Source organism: Lacerta agilis, chromosome 4 (genome assembly GCF_009819535.1).
Source record: "Lacerta agilis isolate rLacAgi1 chromosome 4, rLacAgi1.pri, whole genome shotgun sequence".
Classification (NCBI taxonomy): domain Eukaryota; kingdom Metazoa; phylum Chordata; class Lepidosauria; order Squamata; family Lacertidae; genus Lacerta; species Lacerta agilis.
In genome coordinates this window covers 35,739,880-35,756,694 of record NC_046315.1, presented here as the reverse complement: position 1 = coordinate 35,756,694, position 16,815 = coordinate 35,739,880, and the positions used below count along the sequence as shown (strand labels likewise).

Genomic DNA, 16,815 nt, shown 5'->3' with positions numbered 1-16,815 from the left:
GTTAGCGCTTTTCAGAGACGCTGCCATTACTATGCACCAAATCCAAACAAAGTAGAATGGATATTATATGGATGATATACTTAGCTCTGATTTATACTTTACTTCATGCAACGGAACCGCTACATGGTTCCTCCACAAGCTGCATGACATTTCTATTATTTTCTGACCACGTAGTTATGCTATATTGCAGCTTTCGCCAACCACTGCCCTAGCCATGCCGGCTGGGGCTGATGGGAAATGTAGTCCAAAGGGGGGGGCAGGATCAGCAACCCTGATAAAAGCAACAGATACATCTTTGTATGTAATGCTGTGCTAGAGGGCAGGGGCATTGCTACATATTTAAGGAGTGCAGATATGGTTGGATGATATGCTTAGCCCTTATTGACACTACTCCCTGCAACAGAGCCATGACACAATGTGTATATGCTCATTTATATGTACAGTTGCCTCTGGGAAACTAAGATGGGTAATGGTTGGGGTCTTTGCAGCACTCTGCTTTGCTTGCAGGGTGTCCAGCTTCTTTATAAGCTGGATAAGTGTACTGAGGAATATTGCGCTCTTCGCATCTGTGCAGGTTTAAGCAGTCTAAATTTCCATGTGGCTCACTGCCACTGTATTCCTGTAAGGTTCATACGATAAAGGCTCGTATTATCTCGGAAGGTTTCAGGCCCATTCTCCTGTTCATTGCACGATGAGTACGTTCCTTCTAATTCTTGCATAGATGTGTATTTAACTGGAGGGGGAGGTGGCTTGAAAGAAGGCGGTCTGTTCAGACTGAAATGAAAAAAACAACACCCAGCGTATTTAAAAACAATATGCAGCAAAACACAACAGCAACACACAATAAAATGGTAGGGAAGGTAAACAAAATTAAGAAGTCATCGTTCTGAGGAGAAAACGGCCTCATACATTTACAGTTTCTGGGCAATAGACAAGGACAGCCCCACATAGAGCAGATTACAGCAATCCAGTTTTGAGGTTGCCAATGAACGCACCACATTAGCCAGACTACTCCAGTCCAGAGATGGTCATAGACAGTGCTGATAATCCTAACCACAAGGGTCACTTAGGTCTCTGATGGAAAAGGTGCATTGAAGGCTACCCCAAAGCTATGTGTGTGCTCCTTCAGAGAGAGTGCAAGCCCATCAAGAACAAGCAATATGAAAATCTGTTAAATCTCAAGTGTCAGGCCAGGGCAAAGAGGTGCATCTTCAGCACCTACCCAGAAACTACCCAGGCACACCTTTGTGGGGAAGGAACTACACAGCTTAGGGACCGTCACAGAGGAAACCCCCTCCTGGACACCTTCTGAGGGCAGTGGAACTATCAGTCTTAACATCTGAGAAAGTCTGTAGGGAAGGAAGTGGTATTTCAGATATTTGTGAATTAAGCTGTTTGGGGTTCACTAATGTGAGTACCTTGAACTGGGTCTGGATAACCCATGCAGCTGCCTTTAAAAACAGGGTCTATGTTAGTTCCAAATGGAACCTGAAATCTGACTGCTGCATTTTGGACCAGTTGAGGTTTCTAAGTCATCTTCTAGAGCAGCCCCGTGTAGAGCATATTGCAGTAGTCTGGTTTATAATTATGACTTGCCCCAAACCTGTCCTTGTCATGTACAACAATAACAGAGGTCGTGGGTGGATATATAAAAAGACACAACCAGCCATTTCAAATAGTACAGCTGTCTCTTTTATACAAAATGTTAACCTTCATTACAGTTGACAGGAGTTGGAATTGCTTGCATGATGCCTCACACTTCTATGTATACGTGAGTACATAAAACGCTGAAATATAGGGATGCCAGCAGGAATAGTTGTTTTGTCTCTTTTTTGCCATGTTCAATAAGTATCTGTGATTCTGATCTGTGTCTGAAGAAATTAGCCAAGGTTTTACACAGCACCACTCTTACTGTATTCCAGTTCTTTATTGTGATGTGGCCCCCAACTGGGGCAAGTCAATGTGATGCCTTGAGATGTTGCTGGATTCCAACTCCCATCAGCCTCAGCCTGAACGGCCAGTGTTGGGGGGTTGATGGGAGTTGTAGTCTAGCAATGCTGAAGAAGGGCACCATCTTGGCTACCTACCCTGCATTATGCAAACTGGTGCAGGTGCACTGAACATGCTCCAGTCCCACTGTGGTCAATGGGGCTCAACAACTGCAATTTCAAGAATGCTAAATTGCACACCATCCTAATCAGATTGCCTATCGCAGGCAGGCATGAAGCTGCTTTATACTGAGTCAGGCCATTGGTCCATTTAGCTTATTGTCCACAGTGACTGCCACCATTACCCCAGGTTTTTGAGACAGGGGTCTTTCTCAGCCCTTCCTGGAGAGGCTGGGGATTGAACCTGGGAGCTTCTACACGCAAAACAGTTGTTCAGCCACTGAGCTATGGCCCTGTCTGAGTGCTTTCATTGGGGATTTATTTCACAACAGCACATTTTGTATTAGCATGCAAAATGCCGGGAGGGCATGTACTACTTACATTTCTCTTTGATACTGACACCATTTTCTGACTCCCAAAATGAATAAGCATGTGCACAAGAGAAGCAGAACAGCTACAACTGCTGGCCAGGGGAAGGAAGTCTTTCCTGGATGAGTTGCAGTACCTGAAAAAAGAACCCCAGCTATCATAGGCAAAAACAACACAACTTCAAACAGCTGCTTTCTCCTCCCCCATTTCTAAACCAAGGGCTGATTCAGACAATACATTTTTCTTGTCAAAATGCAAGTTGTACCTGGTAGTCACAATGAGAAACAAATTGTGTGAAATTTCTGTTTGGAAGTAAAGCTTCAGCACTTGTTCACAGCAGCTGGTAACAGAGTGGCTATGATTCTGAGGTTCCTCTAGAGCAGTGTTTTTCAACCACTGTTCCGCGGCACACTAGTGTGCCGCGAGATGTTGCCTGGTGTGCCGTGGGGAAAATTGAAAAATTCAAGAGAATTATTTTATATATAGTCAATATAGGCACAGAGTTAAATTTCTTAACATTTTCTAATGGTGGTGTGCCTCGTGATTTTTTTCATGAAACAAGTGTGCCTTTGCCCAAAAAAGGTTGAAAAACACTGCTCTAGAGGAGCTGTTAATTGAACATTCATCCTGATTTCCTTGCACAATGCATGCATGACGGTTATGCAATGTCCACTATTTAATGAGCATTCCTTCTGATGTGTTTGTACAGAGGCTATACGACTTCCCGCCAACCAACCACTATCTATTTCTAGTGCATTTCCCTGTTACTTTCCTTACAGCAAAATGTCTGGGTTTCTTTTTCTTTTTTAAAGCCGATTTGTTGTGATAGGGCACTTTAATCCTTTTTAATTTCACAAATCTGCATTTTTGGTATGCAAACGAATCCCTCCCACGAAACAGTGGCAGTCTGGAGGCAACCCTGGAAACTGCGACAGCCATATCTGTTTTTGACTAATTGACACATTAATACACATCTCAATCCTTGCAGCTTTGGAAAGGCAGAAGTGCCAGTTAGCTCTGTGAAACAGAAGCTGGAGACGCATGGTTGTCTGAAGTACTATCAAGATCAAGGAAGCCTCATCCTGACTGGTACAGGCTTTCCAAGAGTTCAGACATGAGTCTCTCCCAGCCCTACCTGGAGATGTAAGGGATTGAACCTGCAACCTTATGGGTGCAAAACAGATGCTCTCCCTCTGAGCTTTGTCCTTCTCGTCCCATCACCTTTTGTGATAAGACAAAAGGTTCTGTTTCTAAGCAGGCAAACCATCCCAATGGTTTGCAGTTTCACAGTCAAAACCAGCATCTTGCAGCATGCCTAGCAAGCAATAAAAAGTAGCTCTGAGCTCTGAGCAACTAGTTCCCACTCAGGATGTGAGTAGCCACATCCTGCAGTTTCAGTCTTTCAGGGCAACTGCATGTATGTCACATCTATGTCAATAGAAGCATTTGGGAGGAGCTGTCCAAGTGCTCCTTTGCCTGTTGCCCTCTGAGTTCTGACAAGGGGGAAATAGAGGCTTTTGCTTAACTCTGCTCTGGTCCAACCTATATTTTTGGTGCTGCCCTTTCTGCCCACACATAAATTCTCAGATTGGTCTCAGAGGAGCGAATGGTGCAAAGGGAAGAGCAAAGAACAGGAAGCTTAATTTAGTTTCGTATGACTGCTCAGGTGGTTATAAATGGCATTGTGAGACACTGACATATGCAAACTAGTGGCTGTTCCTTATAGCAAAAGGAAATGAGGCAAATATAAGATGTTTCTCTGGAGCACGTACCATGGCATAATGGTCACTGAGGATTTTTAATTTGAGTCAAAATAAGAAAATCAAGCACACGCTCATGTCTCAAATTATCTGTCGGTTCACCGGATGTATGTTTCAGCCTTATGAAATTGCTCTTGGCGGATATGCTTAGAGTTGCTCTGTGCCACTTTTAGGGCTTGTTTGATTGGATTCACTGACTTTTGTTAGGCTGTTTTATTTGTTTTTGTTCTGAGTACCTTGTTGTATAACTATTCAAAAATATCACAAAAGCTGTACAATGTACACACACATACATAATCGGTATGCATTAAAAAGAAGGGACCAAGAGTAGCACATGTTTCCTGATTAAGAAAGGGAAATTTATGCACAGATTTATATCTAGAAAGAGCAATTTTTGCATGAGATTCTGTGCTATTCATTTTTCTGCATGTGCTCTGTGACACACAGATTAGGTCTCCCAGTAAAGAGAATCACCCACTGCTCCTGTACCACGTACACAGTCCCACATGAATGGTTAGTACTGGTGGTGTTCAAACAGACCACTCCATGCAGACATCTAATATGTGGCTGCACCCTCAATAGTGCGCACTCTGCTGGCACTACCACCCTCTGATGTCCATGTGTGACATTTGAAGGAAAGCCGGCCAGCATATGTACAACTGTATGAGCATGGGCTCACCATGCAGTCAGCTGTCCTGTGAACAGTTTCTAACTGAATGGAGAGCCCATGAGCGATACTCATGTGGGCTCCCATTTCAAACTCTATGCTGAGCATGTGGACAAACAAGAGAAAAAAAGGTAAAGGACCCCTGGATGGTTAAGTCCAGTCAAAGGCGACTATGTGGTTGCAGCTCTCATCTTTCTTTCAGGCTGAGGGAGCCAGCGTTTGTCCACAGACAGCTTTCCAGCTCATGTGGCCAGCATGACTAAACTGCTTCTGGTGCAACGGAACACCGTGACGGAAACCAGAGCACATGGAAATGCTGTTTACCTTCCCGCCACAGTGGTACCTATTCCTCTACTTGCACTGGTGTGCTTTCAAGCTGCTAGGTTGGCAGGAGCTGGGACAGAGCAAAGGGAACTCACCCTATCAGTGAGATTTGAACCGCGACCTCCTGATTGGCAAGCCCAAGAGGCTCTGTGGTTTAGACCACAACACCACCTGCATCCCGGACAAAGAAGATAGGGATATGGAACCCATGGTACTGGAGGTGGAGACACCAGGCTCAACCTGGTCCTCCCTCCACCCATTGGATGTATGCATAGAAAAGGCCATTTGAATGCTCTTACTGTTAGATTTAATGGTGTTGTGGTGGAGAGCCAGTATGGTGTAATAATGGTTAGAGTGTTGGACTGGGACCTGGGAGACCAGAGTTCAAATCCCCACTCAGCCATGTAGTTCACTGAGTGACCTCAGGCCAGTCACCATCTCCTAGCCTGACCTACCTCACAGGGTTGTTGTGAGGATGCAGTGGGGAGGAGAAGAACCATGTACACCACCTAGAGATCCTGGGAAGATATGGGTGATAGATAGATAGATAGATAGAGATAGATAGATAACAATCATGGAGGGTTGAAGGGTGGGATTTAAACATATAATTCATATAATTCTCTCTAAGAGAGAGATACATGTTACCAGAACCAGCACTGGAAAACCTACTAGATCTGGGCCCCAATGAAAAGGGTCTAAAAAAGAAACAGTAACTCACCTGTGCTTTTAAACTGGTCCTTTATTGTGGATGAGTTATCATGGCTAGTCTGTGGGGTTTCTTCAGTCACTCTTCTGGTGGATAGATCACCTTTAAAAACAAACCCAGTGACCCCCACATGATACGTTATACAAACTTTAAATTCCTACTATGAAAAGTTAACCATCTTAGCCTCTTATTTATCTTGATGATAAAATTGTAGCCAACTGGATTATTTCCACTTTGAAAAGGGCTGAAACTGGCATCAACATAAATAAAACAATCTTAAAAGCTCTTATCTCCTGCTTGGACTACTACTGCAATGCACTCTACATGGGGCTACCTTTGAAGGTGACCCAGAAACTACAACTAATCCAGAATGCGACAGCTAGACTGGTGACTGGGAGCGGCTGCTGAGACCACATAACACCGGTCTTGAAAGACCTACATTGGCTCCCAGTATGTTTCTGAGCACAATTCAAAGTGTTGGTGCTGACCTTTAAAGCCTTAAACGGCCTCGGTCCAGTATACCTGAAGGAGCATCTCAACTCCCATCGTTCAGCCTGAGGTCCCTCGCTGCAAGAAGAGAAGTTACAGGGAACCAGACAGAGGGCCTTCTCGATAGTGGCACCCGCCCTGTGGAATGCCCTCCCATCAGATGTCAGGGAAAAAACAACTACCAGACTTTTAGAAGACATCTGAAGGCAGCCCTGTTTAGGGAAGCTTTTACTATCTGAAGGACTATTGTATTTTAATATTTTGTTGGCTCTAATGTCCACAGGTGATATTTGATGGGGACTCTACACATATCAAGTTGCACACACATCAGCTCTCAACCCTATACACAGCCCTGTTTGTGAACCATTCTCAATGGAGAGCCTATATATACATATCTGCACTCTTGTGGGCTCCCATTTCAAACATGGTGATGAGTATATGGACAGTGAGGGACCAGTTGCTTTGATACTGGAGGGAGAGACACCAGGCACAACTGGTTCCTTTGACACACATTTGCTGTATGTGCAGAGAAGGTCATTTGAACACCCCTACTGCCATAATCGATCATTACAATCATGGAGATTTGGGGAGGGAAAATTTAAGCATGAATCACCTTCCTTTAATCCCACACCTCCGCCCAAGAGATCAATGGAAAGATTTCTAGATCGGGATCCAAAAGAAATGTTTGCAGCAGGGTACACCTGAAAGAGAAACAGTAACTCACCTATATTATTAAACCAGTCCTTCCCAGTGGATGAATGATCAAGTGTAGTCGGTGTGGGTACTTCTGTCTCTCTGCTGGTGGATAGATTCCCTTTAAAAACAAATCCAAACCAACACACCCAGCATGATATATATTATACTGGCCTGATTTTCGTGTTCTGAAATTGTAACAATCTTAGCACCGTTATTTATTTATTATGATAAAAATGTAGCCAACTAGATATTTCGATTTTGAAAAAGGGCTCCTGCTGGCATCAGCATCAAGCAAAGCTAAAACATTGGTTAAATGATGAACTAGTGAGTGTGTAAGATGTCAGTCACTGTATTGTATCTTAGGGTTGCCATATTTTGAAGAGTGAAAATCCAGGCACAAAAGTTGTTGAGTTTTGTTTTTTTGTTTCATTTTGCCAAAGTTGTTGAGCTTTTTGGGCAAAATGGAAATAATAATAATAATTTTGAGGTATTTTAAAGGAAAAATCAGCAAAAACAACATAGCTCACATACATCCGGATTTCCCCGGACATTTTGCCAATTACCACGCAGACTTCCTACTGCAGTATTCCAGTAAGTCTGGGAAATTCCAGACATATGACAACCCTATGAGCAGAAGTAATGGTACATGGTGGCTTTAATTATACAGTGGTATCCTGGGTTACATACTTAATCCATTCCGGGTTACAGTATGTAACCTGAAAAGGACGTAACCTGAACAATTTGTTCTGCGCATGCGCAGACCGAAAAACCTGAAAAAAACCAAACCCGCAAAAAAACGCTCTGCGCATACGCAAATCGTGCACACGTTGGGTTGTGCTTCCGGGTTAGCGGAGTTCATTACCCGAAAAGTATGCAACCCGGAGTGTACGTAACCCAAGGTATGACTGTACATGTTTACAATTAAATTGCATACACACAGAGATTTTTGAATATAGTTATAACAGAAAAGCAAATAATGTTCTAGCATTCCTCTGCACAAGTCATAAATATATGTGGACATATCTTCACTTAGCCCCATATCTGAAAATAACCTTTATTGTCCAGGCAGTTTCAGACATTGTGGACAGGAAGAGGGAGGAAATCTGTGAGAACCGTCCATCCTTTCCCCAGATTTCCATTACAACATCCAAAGCTTCTCCCCCTGTGGTGAGGGCTTTGAGTTCCCTCAGAATCTGCACCTCTGCATCAGGGAGATTTGAGGAAATTTAATTTCTTTTCCAGTGATCTATTGAAGCCCATGTATTTGGGGTGGGTGGGTGGAAGGAGGAAAAGGGTATTCTAGTCAGGCCCTTGCCCTCCACACTTCATCCGGCGCTTCTCACATGCGGAGGAAACAGTTTGGGAGCGAGCGATCAATATTAGTTTGTTGGATCCTAATTGCGTGTTATGTATGTGAACTTTTAAGCAGAATGACTTGCCACAGGGAATAGCTTTTCGCAGCTTGTAAGTCAAGCAAGCATCCGCAGCCTGAAAGAGGAGCAGCCTGCTAAGCGTGTTAGACATGAGAAATGATTGTGTTAAGAGAATCGTAATTGTGAATAGCAAGCACTAACCCTTAGGCCACTGGTTAGAGTCTTCCCGGATTAATGACTGGGAGCCTTTTTCCAGGCAGCAAGACAAGCAACATTTCAGTTGGAGCAATATAGTACAGCTGGGGGGTGGGGGAATCTAGCATGGGTTGAACTATTCAGTCTCTATGGAAAGGGCAACAGAGGGCTCAGAGTGTGGATGAGCCTGGAGTCAGAGGCAGAGGTGTAGTGGGACAGAGACAGGCATGGATTAACTCCTGCCACTTAATCCACAGCAGGAAGCAGGATATAACCTTCTGCGTGCCAAATAAATGAGCTTTTCTCAAAGAGAAAGCCACCTGATAAGGTAAGCAGAAGAAGGGGTTGATTGTATTTGCATGCCCGGCTAAGGGCTATATTGCCACATTTAGTTTGATTTTTTAAAATCCCCAATTCCCTGTATTACGCACAACCAAAACGTCATCTGAAGATGTGTGAATGAACACGAAAGCTCATACCAAGAACAAACTTAGTTGGTCTCTAAGGTGCTACTGGAAGGATTTTTATTATTATTTTGTTTTGACCAAATAGTGAGCAAGCTCTATCATCTTTCTTTGATAGTACAGTTGTACCTTGGCTCTTGAACGCCTTGTGACTCAAATGTTTTGGCTCCCGAATGACACAAAAAGTGAGTGTTCTGGTTTGTGAACTTTTTTGGGAAGCTGAATGTCTGAGGCGGCTTCTACGGCTTCCGACTGAGTGCAGGAAGCTCCTGCAGGCAATTGGAAGCCACGCCTTGGTTACTGAATGTTTTCAGAAGTCGAACAGACTTCCGGAACGGATTCCGTTCGAGAACCAAGGTACGACTGTACATGCAAAGGGATATTTTGCATTTCTCTTCACTTCTGGATCTTTCATTGAAGCTAACCCCCCCCTCCGCCAAACCAAAACAACTGGTCTCTGTTGGGCAATGGGTCAGTGCATCTGGCTGTTAACATAAAAAGCTACTCTAGGCTACTCTAGACTCCCTGGAAAAGACCCTGATGTTGGGAAAGATGGAGGGCACAAGGAGAAGGGGACGACAGAGGATGAGATGGTTGGACAGTGTTCTCGAAGCGACTGGCATGAGTTTGGCCAAACTGCAGCAGGCAGTGGAGAATAGGGGTGCCTGGCGTGCTCTGGTCCATGGGGTCACGAAGAGTCGGACACGACTGAACGACTGAACAACAACAGGCTACTTACTTTGCGGCACTGCGGAGTAACTGGAGATCTTAGTAATGGTGTTATCTTGCAGGTTTTTAGTCGAAAGCCCAGGTTCTGTGGAAAACAAATTGTCTTTAAGGTCCTTGTTCAAAGTGTTGCAGCAATGCTTTGTTGAAGAGATTCCCCATGGGACAGGCCGCAACACTAGTGAGAAAGCTTCATTTTGTGGGGATACAAATGTCCTGTTCATTCGTTTAAACAACATGCATGGACATGAAGTGTGGCTTGAGTGGGAGGGGGTGGTGATGGCTGTGCATAGTAACCCCACCCCCAGTGCCTGCATTTGAAAAATGGACTTAGAATCTTCCACATAAACAGCAGAACAAACTTAAAATCTTCCTGAGCTTCCCTGGGCTTCCCTTTAGCCTCTTTGCCCCTCTCTCCCATTTCTTCTGGCTTCTTCCCCATTTCTTCCTCCTCCTCCTCTCTTCTACTGTAGGTTCCAGTTCCCCCCCCCTTAAAAAATATTTAGGGCGACTCTCATTTTGACTCAAGAAAACCACCATTTTATAGTTGAAATCAGGAAAAATAAATACAGTAAATGGACATTGGGGGTAGCAATGGAACTTATGATTCACCGTGCTAGAGAAGAAACTTAAAAAAATAATTATTATTTTTTAGTTTCTGCTCCCGTTAGATTCACAAAATGTTTAGGGGTATGCGTACCCCTGCATACCCCCTGAAAAAAAAATGCACGGGTAGGTTCCCTGCCTTTTCCGTGGCTACAGCTTTCTCAATACCTCTTGCCCAAATTTTACAGAGTCCATGTTTCAAAGGATGACACATTTCAAAGTCTTATTTCAGACATTTCTATGGGAAGAGGTCAATCATCCTTGACATCTATCTGGGTTTGGGGAGAAAAGAAACTGGCTCTTTTGACACTGGCTGCAAGCTTGAGAAGGAGAGACGTACAGTGATTAACGCTCCGTGTCAAAGTGTCTCTTGGTGCCTGGCGCACAAAGGATGTTCCTATGGAAGCTAAGCGCCGAACAGCTGTCATTCGGATTATCTCACTGAGCAAAGTTGAATGGGTAACTTTTACAGTGAAAAGAAGGAGGCAAAGGGAAGTTACAGCTTTATTAAGGCAAGCAGGGGATTTGTCAGACAGCAAGAGCAACAAAAGCACTTTGCAACCAACATGACATTTATGAACCATGACATGGGGCGTCTAAGGAAGCTGAGTGCCCTGTTCAATTCGGCAGAGGAGATATTCCACGCACGCAGTACAGATAGTCATGTTGAGCAGTGCCAATCAATGAAGTGAATAAAGAAGGACTTCCGCAAGTGTTTTCTCATGTAACACTGCTGCATACAGAGGAGGCTGTATCAGGGCACCACACATCAACTAGATGAGAGAGCATACTTGAAAGCAATTGAGTTTGTATTCAGGTTCATGTTTTTAAAAAGCAAGTACATGTTGACATTTCAAAGGAGCGTAGGAATCTGTTTTATACTGGATAAGGATCCCTCCTTGTTGTCCTTCCACTGGCAGGTGAAGACTTTCTTGTTCCAACAGACTTTTGGGAACTGGCTGCTTTTAATGAAAGAGCTGGTGCCATGCTGTTTTTATTGGAATTATTGGTATGTTTTTAGCATTTTTCACACACACACACACACACACACACACACACACACACACGTTTTTAAATTATTGCTTTTTCTATATTTTTAGTGCTTCTTATTTTTCTTGCAATCCATTCTGAGTCCCACCAAGGAGAAAAGGTGGAGTTTAAATATATAAGTGCATTGGGCCATCTCAGGAGCTGGAGCCAAGCGATCAAAGCACAACAAGGTGTCAGTGCAATCAATTCCTTATTCAAGAAACCAAAACAGCGCAGGGCTAGTGATCCCAGTAGGTCTTGCTCCAACAAGGCAGTTGCGAGGACTGAAGGTCCCCACCTTCCCATCACTTCCTAAGGCTCCTCTTCTCCGGGGTCTTTTCCAAGCAGTCATAAACTGTGCCTGCACACAACCCTTCTCCATTCTGCCTCCTTCATTTCTCTGTGTTCTAGGAAACCAGGGCAGGGGAGACAGAGCTGGTCGCAACAGGAGAGGGAAACTACCTGGCTTCTTCAGCAGCCTGCCTCTCTGTCTCCCGGCCTCACTCCTCTCCAGCTTCTGCTTCTGCCTCAGAGTCTGAACTGCTCACGAAGTCTTGTTACCGCTTCTGCTTCTGACACCTCCTCCTCCCAGTCTGCTCCTTCTTCTCCCTCTGACCACTCATGGTCATTCCACCACCACTGAGCCTTCTTCCCTGGGGGTGCCCTTGGGGGTTCACTAGCCAGTGCCTCCCATCACTCCTCCACATCCATCCAGCCCATGTCAATCCATCTAGCTCAGTATTGTCTACACTCAAAGGCCGCAATATATTCTTGGGTTTCAGACATCTTGAGATGTCAGGTATCAAACCTGGGACCTTCTCTATGCAAAGCAGATGCTCTACCACTGAGCTACATCCCAAACTGTGGCACCAATGATCACTTTCTCACAGACATTCATGAAAGAACTTAAGAAATATTTTAGAAAAGGTTAGCTTGGCGACAAATGCGGCCGCAAGAAAACAAGCTCAGCAGTAGGTGAACCTGAACTAAAAAAAGAAAAGGAGAAACAGCCGATTGCTGCCCTTTGTCAGATGTATGAAATCCCATCATGATGCTATGCTGTGCCTGTCCTACAAGGAAATCTGAGCCAGCTCAAGACAAATGTTCAGCAAACAGCTGACTTTGTGCTCCATCTGGACCTCGGCAGCTCCTAATGTAATTTCACATGTGCACAATGGCTCCCAGGAGAGGTGGATTCAGAGAATATTTTAAGAATCTCTCAGATTGCATTCCCTTTTGGGCGCATCACTTGGCTATGATGAAGTCACTTCACTGCCGGTGCTTTGTCTGCTTATTTTACGATGTGGACTTAAATATGTATATTAGAGATTTGGCAAATAAAAATAAAAATGCTGCAGATGAACAGAAGAAGCGGGTTAGTCTTTTGCCAAGTCTGTGACTTGGCCAGGAAAAGCAAAATGAAGAGGAAAAACAAAGGAGAGGACACAAAACCACCCTATAAGTGTGCATGAAGTGGCAGAACTTGGAGAAACACACACATAGATTATATGCTGCTTCATGTTCCCCTTTCCCTTTCTCCACCTTGAAAGGTCGCACTCCTATAAGGAGGGTAATGGGGAGCAGATGGGGAAATATAAGGAGAAGGGAGATGGTGGTTGAGAAGATTTGGCAGTGGTGGTGAAGATGTCCAAAATACATTGGGATAAAAGAATTACATTAGTTTTGCACCTGAATATCTTTGCTTGTTAAATTCATTCTTCCTACAATAGAGTTACTACAGCATGGAGCTTTAGTAACCTCCCAGAAACTTTATGGTTCTGTGTTTAGGTGGGGGAAACAACACCATGCCAGCTGAGAAAATGCTCTACCATTGCCACATTTACTCTCAGTATTTATGTGAATTTTGTGTGTGCAGGTTTTAAGAAAAGCACAAAAATATAGACTTCACTTACTTTGTGTGGGGGAATCCGAGACTGGAGTAACTTGAGTAACAGATTCTGAGAGTGGCAAAGATGTAGTGTGAAACCCTGTTGAAAATAACCATTGCAGTCAAGAGTGAACAATCCAATAATAGTTTAAGGACAACATCACAACAACTGAGAGTTTGATTGGATTCTTGATGTACCAGCACAATAACACAAAACATGACTTTTCATCAATATTGCAGTGACCTTAAAATGACAACGCAGGCTAACCCCTTAAGGCCAATGTTTTAAGATGAGAATACAAATTTCTAAGTACTCTGTGGTGCTGGGCAACATAGTAAGGAGTGAATTATCATGTCTATTCTAAATAATTTCTAGATTATGAAAATATTGTAGAGAAAGTGGATAGAATTTTGAGGCCACAAAAATCCAACAGCATCTGAGTGTGAATTCCTCCTGGTACACTTACCTTTTGTATGCAATTTTGCCTGCCATATGCATTTTTTGCAAAACAATGTTTGCACTCACATTACAGACCTTTCCCCAACAAAAGAAGACATTTTTATTTGCCCAGGCATTTTAAATTTGTTTTACTGCCTGAGCCTGCTTCATAGTATTGCTGCCTATCAGGGTTTTTCCCCCTATAAAAGATGTGTGGTGTTGATGTGGTGTATTATCATTTTTACTGTTGTTGTACACCATTGTGGATTCTGTCATAATGAAGGGTGGTTTAGAAATTTTATAAATAATACAAAAAAGGAATATATTGCCTGCTGAATATGCATTAGCGCTGAATATATACCAGCATTTTCAACTGTTTTCTTAGCATGACTGGATTTATACCTTGAAAACATGTGTGCAGTGATTTATGGAACGAAGTGTTTTTTTCCTTTGTTTCTGCAGGCTTCACATTGTCAAAGAAGCTTCAGTTAGATTGAGTTCATGCATATCATATGCTCTTTGGATTTCTGGTGGCTCATAACTTAATTTGACTTACCATAAGGGAGAACTATTTCTTCAGATGAAATGTCATTTCCAGGGAAAGGATATACAGACATGCATTTGAAAGCCTGATAAATGGATGGCCAAGTTGTACTTCGTATTGTCAACAGTGATCTCCTCTCATAAAAACCTCCCTCAAACTTTGCATCTTCTTTTTGTATGGATATTCCTTTGAAAAATAAGTAGAAATGAGATCGGTCTTTATTTATTCCTTTTTTTGTAACCTTGAAAACTCAAAGAAAACTCAAACCAGCTAACAAGGAGGATAAAACCATAGCTCAGAGGTTTAGCACTGGGCCACAGTAAAGTGGCAGAGCATCCATCTTGCATGCAAAAGATCCCGGGTTAAATCTTGCTTCCAGGAAGGGCTGGCAAAGACCTCTGCCAGAAACCCTGGAAAGTCAATACTGAGCTAGCTGGAACAATGGTCTGACTTAGTTTAATGTGAACACCATTTCAGTACCAGGTTAAATTGCACCTCTTCTCCCTGCTTTTGTGGAATTATGATAATGGAATACTTACTGTTGTGTGCGCCTCTTTCTCTGTATTTTTGAGGAGGTGGAGTATTAGTTTATCATTAAATGAGGGTTGTGTTCAGCATAAAAAGCTGCTTTCCCTCCCACATAGATTATGAATGTTTACATTCTCCTGCTCACATAAAGAGTACTGTGCTCTCTGGTTACAGCTGGATATTTTTTAAAAGTGAATTTTTGAAATGCCATTTTAGACAATGTTTGCATTACCTCCAGATTTGTCCTTCAATATCTCTCCATCCATGTACCACTGAAGGTCGGGCTTAGGAAATGCCTTCCTTACCACACAAGTAATATTAGCCTATTAGAAATTCAAAGGAAAGCAAGTCAATAATGGCTTGGCTATAATGCTGCAGTCTGAAGCACACTTACAATGAGCATTACATTTCAGAGTAATGTTGGATGTTTGTGTGGGATAATTAGCCTCACATAACCTGTCCTTTTGTACTTATTTATTTACAGCACTTACGTGCTTATCTGCCAAGGTACCCAAGGTGGTTTACAGTTTTAAAATACCCACACAAATACATGTTATTAAATGTAAAGTTGCCCTGTGGTGGTGATGAGACTGTCCGACTGATGTTTTGTTTACCTGTCTCCCTCATTGCTTTCTTCCCTGAAGAAGTCCCAACGTCTTCTTGGGGGAAAGCAGTTTGACTGGAACAAGGACAGACCTTTTCTCTTTTGCCTGCCCTTCTTGCCTTCTCCTTCTTCCCCCACAGGGAAGATGGTCTAAATCACCATCATAAAGGTGCTATATCAATCCATAAATCAATAAGATGTTTGAATACTTCAGGGCAAGCTTTACAGAAACATTCAGTCTTTGATCCTCTGTCCCCATAATCACCCTGAACATTTTGTACAGAGCTGCAGGTGTAATGAAACCACTAAAATATAACCGCTAAAATAGCTCAAAACATGAAGGAAAGGATGATCATAGCTGTGGCTCCATCTGGCATGCGTTTTGTCTAAAAGCAGAGAGGATGTGGTTTGGTACCCCGTTGACAGCGCTAAATATGAGGACACTGCAAGCAGATCACAAGAGCCTTATTCTCGATGCATATAATGCAAAATGCTAAGCTACCTAGAGAAAGATGAGCTGTTAAAAATGCTTTTACCTTCATAGATATGCTTGTACCTGTGGAGTGTTTTGTTAACTGAAGTTTTAAACTGAATGTGATCTGAGGTGCAAAATATAGACAGGGACTTAACATTTCCAGCCATTTTGGAAAGCTCAGAACTGTGGGTGGCTGCTGTATCTTTTACTGCCCCCCTGTTGGCCATATAAATAATTTATTTCACTTTTCTCTGCGAGTAGAGAACTGAGAACAAGAAAAGTGATAGGAAGATGGACAGACATAGGAACAACAACGCATGAGATTCAAATGACTCCTTAGGCTATTGAAGCAGGGATTATGTTAAAAGATGGACCTGTGTTTTCAAGCATATCAAACTTAGGAAAAATGTTATGATCTGAAATGGGGCAAATAAAACATTTTATTTTAAAATTAAAATAATATTGTTTTAATACCAAAATAATAATAATAATTATCTGGGATGTGTAGATTTTAAAATCTGAATTTGACAGGATAACTACGGAGCCTTCTTTGGGTGTTCTTCTTGCATGTAAATATATACAGTTACCAGTGTACAAGGGAAGCGGGTGGCACTGTGGTCTAAACCTGATCAGAAAGTCGGCGGTTTGAATCCCCACGACGGGGTGAGCTCCCGTTGTTCAGTCCCTGCTCCTGCCAACCTAGCAGTTTGAAAGCATGTCAAAATGCAAGTAGATAAATAGGTACTGCTCCGGCGGGAAGGTAAGCGGCGTTTCCGTGCGCTGCTCTGGTTCGCCAGAAGCGGCTTAGTCATGCTGGCCACATGA

At 43.0% G+C, this 16,815-nt stretch overlaps 1 protein-coding gene across 1 annotated transcript; it reads right to left on the bottom strand.

Annotated features, from left to right (window-relative positions):
- Window positions 1–294: 294 nt before the first annotated feature.
- On the bottom strand, window positions 295–15,361 carry CD96 (CD96 molecule). The gene is made up of 8 exons (XM_033146704.1): window positions 15,144–15,361; window positions 14,396–14,569; window positions 13,426–13,500; window positions 9,891–9,965; window positions 7,148–7,237; window positions 5,947–6,036; window positions 2,490–2,613; window positions 295–774 (listed from the first exon to the last, which is right to left on the bottom strand). Exons 1-8 carry the CDS (start codon window positions 15,175–15,177, stop codon window positions 603–605), a joined length of 834 nt encoding a protein of 277 aa, XP_033002595.1. The 5' UTR covers window positions 15,178–15,361; the 3' UTR covers window positions 295–602.
- Window positions 15,362–16,815: the final 1,454 nt, after the last annotated feature.

Bases quoted from the DNA above. Each gene is read 5' to 3' on its own strand.
- CD96 (XM_033146704.1), bottom strand. From the start codon at position 15,177: ATGGATGGAGAGATATTGAAGGACAAATCTGGAG. The intron at 7,238-9,890 runs GTAAGTAGCCTG...TTGTTTTTAAAG, and splicing joins TTACTCCGCAGTGCCGCAAA to GGAATCTATCCACCAGCAGA. The intron at 2,614-5,946 runs GTGAGTTACTGT...TTCTTTTTTCAG, and splicing joins GGACCAGTTTAAAAGCACAG to GTACTGCAACTCATCCAGGA.